We start from the raw sequence: 6,526 nt of genomic DNA on the forward strand, positions 1-6,526 counted from the left end.
TGGAGAAATCAACGGCCTTTCAAAAGGAACTTTCTTTTCTTGATCTCTCTCTCACAACACACACAGAGTCTGTCTTTCTCTCTCTCTCTCTGAAGATTTAAAAGCATTGAATCCCTTTTTCCCCTCTCTTTTTCAGTGTATTTGATTTGATTACCACTTGTCTTTTCATTTCAAAAACTCTTACCCTTTATCAATGGAACTTGATGAGTGGCAAGATCCACTTCTTATTACAGACGTTTCTTCCCAACAACAAGAAGAGCAACAGCTATTACTAATTAACTCTCACAAATACTGTAAGAAACTTGTTTTGTATAGACACTGGTGTCAAATTTTACATGGGTTTGTAGCTTGTTCTCATATTCTTTGTTCTCTTAATTACTCCTTATTTGGCAGACCCGTTTTCGTCATTGGATGTTTCAAGAAATACACTGATGGGACTGGAAGATTCTACTAGCTGTACCCCCATCAAGATTGAAGGTAATTAAGCACCCCCTTTTACAATTCTTGAAAAAGAAAGCTATCCGATTCGCTAAGCTCCCGCTATGCTGTGGATTTGGGGTAGGCTACCTTACCTTGCATTTCTACAAGAGTATGTTTCCGCTACTTGAATCCATGATCCCTGGCCATACACCGACAACTTTTACCATCGCACCAATATTCCCTTCTTTTGACATATCTTGAAATGATTGAGTTTTTTCTTTCTAATTTATTTTATGTTGTGTGCATTGATTTTTTTTTAGAAGGGAGTAATGCTGAAAATTTCAAGGACCCAGTTGCAGAAAGTGTAATTAATGGTGGGGAATTCATCAAAAGATTTGATTTTTATTTCTTTATATTAGGGTTCTTCCAGATTTTGAATTGATCCCCTTTGCCTCATTGCATGTTTCAGTGAATACATTGATGGAAGATTCTAATTACTGTACCCCAATCAAGATTGAAGGTAAAGTCTGTGCTCCCCCCCCCCCCCCACCCCCTAAACAATTCTTGAAAAGATTGTGTTTTGGTGTAATATTTATTTATTGTATGTTGTGTGCATTGGTTGTTTGTTAGAAGGGAGTAATGCTGAAAATCTCAAGGATCCAGTTGCAGAAAGTGCAATTAATGGTAGGATATTTTACAAAGACTTGATTTTTTTATTTCTTTGTTTTAGGATTTTCAAGATTTTGGATATTGATCAAGATGATTTGTTTCTTGAAATTTTACTAGGCAGAGACATATTGGGATTTTCATTAACATCTCCTGATTTAGTGATCTGTACTGGATCACCGGATATTCCACGACGAAGCTATGGAGATTCACCCGAATTTCTGAAGGGTTGCTCCATTTCTCTAGAAAATGGAATTAAGGGATCTGAACAGCCCCCAGTTATTACAAAGGATGAAGATTTGTGCCTGCATTTTGAGCTTCCTTCTCTTTCAGTGCCTATAGTTAGCATCAGCTCTGAGAGTGGCATTCGATTTTCAGACGATAAATATTCTCCACAAAACAACTCACTAGAGGTTTGAGTCTTTAATCGCCTATTCATTGTAAAAGAGAAAAGCTGTGGCTAAAAAGCATTAGAAGCTTGAATTAATATGCTTGTTTTTGCTATTATTCAGGTAGATCAGAGGCTTCAATTAACAAAAGTGAGTCGGGAAAAGGAACAGAAAGATGCAAAGATGCCAGTAGAGGAACTTAAAAGGGAAAATGAACTAAAATGCAAAGAATGTGCTGAAGCTTGGAAGTCCTTAAAGGAGCTTCAGAATGAGCTCATGCGCAAGTCAATGCACGTTGGATCACTCGGTACAGAAATTACTTTGCATTAACAGAACTGCATTAAACTTTTGCAAAACAAATGCTATACTGATATTGTTTGCCTCCTGTAGCTTTTGCAATTGAGGGCCAAGTGAAAGAAAAGAGCAGATGGTTTTCATCCTTGAGAGATCTTACGAGGAAATTGAAGGTAATTAATTTTGATGCTTGTGTCATATGCTTCTTTTCACTGTTCTTGAACCGAGGGTCTATCGGGAACAACTTTCTCTATCTTCATAAGATAGGGGTAAGGTTTGCGTACACATTACCCGCCCCACACCCCACTTGTGGGATTCCATTGGGTTCGTTGTTGTTGTTGTGTCATATGCTTCTTGTATCATATAAGTAAATATGTTGATTTTCTTCCAAAATTTATTTTGCAGATTCTAAAAATGGATCAAATCAAAGTATCTGAAGAGGCTTTATTATATAAGCAGCAATTACTAGCAGATTTTGCAGATATGAGCTCTACCATTCAGTCCAAATGTAAATCTTTTTTTAGATACTGGCATTCAGTTATGTTAGAAATAAAACTCCTTTTTTGACATTGTAATTCCTCTTATTATAATCATAGTAAAGGAACAAGTTGAATTGCATGAAGATCTCAAGATCAAGTTCGTCAAGGGTGCTAAGGAACAGAAGGAACTTTATAACAAGGTTTTGGATTTAAAAGGTAGGGGATAAGTAAATTACAACACTTATAAGAGCAATTAGTTTATTATCATATGCTTGTTTTGACTCTATTGGATTGCTTCAGGGAACATTAGGGTCTTTTGCCGGTGTAGGCCTTTGAACGCCGAAGAGACAGCTGCAGGAGCTTCAATGGCGATTGACTTTGAAGCTGCAAAGGATGGGGAACTCACTGTGAAGTATAACGGCATGTCTAAAAAGACCTACAAGTTTGACGCCATTTTTAGCCCCCAAGCCGACCAAGGTAACTAAATCCTTTGTCCAAGTTAAAGACTAGTGCTAGCAATCCCTTTACACTAAGGAGCATAGTGCTAAGTTAAGAATACTTCTGATAGAGTATTACTTGAACTAAGTAGCATATTTAGTGGTACTAAAAGACCCTCTAAGGGACTAAGTTAAGAGTAATGCTAAGCTTTCAACAACAACAACAAATCCAGTATAATCCCACAAGTGGGGTCTGGAAAGGGTAGTGAGTATGCCGACCTTACCCCTAAACGCTAAGCTTTCACTTTAACTAAATTTATAATTGCTGTCAACAAGTGATTTGACTGTAATTTTTTTGAATCCAAGGAATGTAATCTGGTTTCAAGTAAAAAAATGGAGGCATTTCCTTGATCACATAATGATGCCATTAGTCTAAATTCATATGAATGTTATTAAAAAATTTCTTTACTGTATAAGAAAATCTCTTACCTTTAAATATAAAAATCTAATACTGGGTGTGTGGTTGTTCATACAAGAAAAAAATTATGGTGAACTCCTACTGGTCAGGAAAAAGAAGCAGAAATATGGAGCAACTCTCGTTCAACACTATATAACAGTTTCTATAAATATACCTGAAGTTACTGTGTCTGAATTGCAATGTTAAAAAATTATTCAATATAACGCTTTGGACATTTGTAAGCACAAAAAAAAGATAAATAAGTTGTTGCCAAAATACAGAATACAAGATGCAGCAGCAGTAATAACCTAAACAACCCGCATAAGAACCAATAATCTTGATGAAGTGTCATTTTCTCCCTATTCACATGATTTCCTCTTGCTTGTTACAATAGCTGAAGTTTTTGAGGATACTGCTCCCCTGGCAACCTCAGTTCTAGATGGGTACAATGCCTGCATATTTGCCTATGGCCAGACTGGTACTGGCAAGACATTTACAATGGAGGGCACAGAAGAAGCTCGAGGGGTCAATTACCGGACTCTTGAGGAGCTATTTCGCATTATTGACGAGCGAAAGAACACAGTTCATTACGAAATATCAGTAAGCGTCTTGGAAGTATACAATGAGCAGATCCGAGACTTGCTAGTTTCAGGATCTCAACAAGGTGTGAAAAGGTAGATATAAAATATTTGCTCACTTTGTTTAGAAGCTAGATGGAGTTATACGGTTTCATGCTGATCCCGTGATTTCGTTAGGCTTGAAATAAAGCAAGTTGGAGAAGGAATGCATCATGTCCCTGGACTAGTTGAGGCCCACGTGAATAATATGACTGAGGTTTGGGAAGCCTTACAAACTGGTAGCAATGCAAGGGCAGTTGGATCAACCAATGCAAATGAGCACAGCAGCCGATCACATTGGTTTGTGCATCGTAATTTATGGAAGGTTTTCATTTGTTTACACATTATGTCCTCAATTACTAATCAGAGACATTTTTTATGTGTGTGTGTGTGTAGCATACTTTGTGTAATGGTAAAGGGGGAGAATTTGCTAAATGGGGAATGCACAAGAAGCAAACTGTGGTTAATTGATTTAGCAGGAAGTGAGAGGATAGCAAAGACAGAAGTACAGGGTGAAAGGCTAAAAGAAACCCAAAATATAAACAGATCTCTTTCTGCCCTTGGAGATGTGATATCTTCACTTGCAACAAAGAGTCCGCATATTCCATTCCGGTACTTGCAATACTCACGTGCAAATTCTCAATTTATTTGGAGAAATATCTTGCTCTCTGATTTTCTTTTCTTTTCTTTGTCTAATAGGAACTCGAAACTTACTCATTTACTCCAAGACTCACTAGGTATTTCCCTTTGACTTGCTTGAATCATGAACTTCAGAAGAAACTATAAACAACTAAGATTTCATAAGTCCTTCTAATTTACAGGAGGAGATTCAAAGACATTGATGTTTGTTCAGATCAGTCCAAATGAGAGTGACTTGAGTGAGACTCTTTGCTCATTAAATTTTGCAAGTCGAGTTCGAGGTATAGAGCTAGGTCCAGCAAAGAAGCAAGTGGATAGTATGGAGCTCCTGAAATACAAACAGATGGTAGTGTAAATTTCTCTCTTGAAATTTACATCCCTTTGTTAAAATTTCCACCGAACTAATCATTTTCCTGCCTTATGGAAATTTTATTTACCTTGACAGGTCGAAAAGGGAAAACAAGACATGAAGAACAAGGACTTTCAGATGAAAAAGATGGAGGATACAATTCATGGTTTGGATATTAAGTTGAAAGAAAAGGATATGAAAAACAAAAATCTTCAGGACAAGGTACGAGTTGCAACTCTTAACAGATATGTGAAGCATGTTATGTGAAGTTTGTGTGGTCATATGAGTATTTACCTAATTAGTCTTATCTATATGATGTGCAGATTAAGGAACTAGAATCACAACTTCTTGTAGAGAGAAAACTTGCTCGACAACATGTGAACTCTAAAATTGCTGAACAATTTCAGCAACAGCTTATTGGACAACCGAATGAGGAGCAAGAAGCTGCACCGACCAGGCCGCCATTTGCCAACAAAATTTCTGCTCAAAAGACTTGTGATGAAAATAAGTATCCACCACTTAATACTACTCGACCGCTTACTGAGAACAATTTCCACAAACTCTCTATGGCTTCTGCTACTGTGGATTGTCCGTTTAAGCAAAATGGCCTGATAGAAAAAGAAAACAAGGAAAACAATCCAGATATTGATGAACAAGTAGCTGTTCTGAAGAGGACTGGGCGAGCTTCTATGTGCCCGATTGCAAACAGGATTTTGCCTAAACCTGCTCCACGCCGTAACTCTCTGGTTCCACTGCGCTATGTAGCACCTGTAACCAAGTTTCCTCCTTCACTTTTACCATTGAGATCAATACAAGCAGAGGAGACGGAAGATGCTGAGGGGGTCGATTCAAATTGCTTACCTGAACCAACACCACAGTGTAGTCCTAAAGAGCTTAAGAGTGTGAGTAAGAAGCTCAACAGTGTCTTGAGACGAAGCCTTCAGAAGAAAATGCAGTTCAAGTCTCCACTGCAGCAGTACATAAGAAGAGTTGGCGTGAATGTGGGCGCGGAGAAAGTTAGGGTCTCCATTGGTAGCAGAGGAAGGATGGCTCACAGGACGTTGCTTGGTAATGCGATAAGAGTTCCAAAAGAAAATCAGCAGAAGCAAAGATGGAATAGTGGAACAGCTGCAAGAGCAGTTCTATGATACTGTTTCTTTACTTCCTTTCATCTTGTTTTCTGTTCAGAACAAGGGCTATGCTTCTTCCTTGCACACGCAGCAACACGTAGCGAAAACAAAACCAAAAAAAATATATATATGTATAAGAAAGAAATGGCTGTTGATTTGTTTGGATGATGCTTATCATCTGCTGAAAGTATTTTGGAGTTGTTTGATTGGTGTAAATGCTTAAAAGATTGGTGTAAATGCTTGAAAGATATATTATGCATGGATCATTAGGACAAGACATGTTTTTTCATTAATGCATGCAACTCACACTGATAACACATATACAAATTAGCTGAACACTCTCTCCTAATGTAACCCCGTCATCGCATCCATTGAAGCTTGTAACCATTACACCCTTTCTTGAACACTAGTGCTGCAGCCTGCATTTCTGCTTTTCTTTCTCCCTGGTGGTGGGTGCTGCCTCCCATTTTTCTTTACGAAATTACAATAACTAGTAGAAAAGTGGTCGTGCTTTCCATGGTATGGTGTAATCAACTCTCACGGTGTAATTAGTACTATAATTATTAGCAAGTTATTCTTTGAACTTCACCAACTTGAACTAACACAATATTAATACCAACTAAAGAAACAGGCCAAAGTCATGCATTTA

At 37.7% G+C, this 6,526-nt stretch overlaps 1 protein-coding gene across 2 annotated transcripts; it reads left to right on the plus strand.

The window, feature by feature from the left end:
• On the plus strand, window positions 1–6,265 carry LOC104227806 (kinesin-like protein KIN-14Q). 2 transcript variants are annotated; one of them, XM_009780133.2, is made up of 18 exons: window positions 1–293; window positions 394–477; window positions 741–794; window positions 890–940; window positions 1,051–1,104; window positions 1,207–1,499; window positions 1,599–1,782; window positions 1,866–1,942; window positions 2,175–2,277; window positions 2,366–2,464; window positions 2,549–2,725; window positions 3,537–3,816; window positions 3,898–4,059; window positions 4,156–4,371; window positions 4,459–4,496; window positions 4,581–4,744; window positions 4,844–4,969; window positions 5,071–6,265. In XM_009780133.2, the coding sequence occupies exons 1-18, from the start codon at window positions 194–196 to the stop codon at window positions 5,893–5,895; spliced, it is 3,087 nt and encodes a 1,028-aa protein (XP_009778435.1). In that variant the 5' UTR covers window positions 1–193; the 3' UTR covers window positions 5,896–6,265. The 2 variants fall into 2 exon arrangements, with proteins under 2 accessions (XP_009778435.1, XP_009778437.1); XM_009780135.2 differs by having other exon boundaries at window positions 1,054–1,104.
• The last annotated feature ends 261 nt before the right edge of the window (window positions 6,266–6,526 follow it).

Source organism: Nicotiana sylvestris, chromosome 6, assembly GCF_000393655.2.
Source record: "Nicotiana sylvestris chromosome 6, ASM39365v2, whole genome shotgun sequence".
Taxonomy (NCBI): Eukaryota; Viridiplantae; Streptophyta; class Magnoliopsida; order Solanales; family Solanaceae; genus Nicotiana; species Nicotiana sylvestris.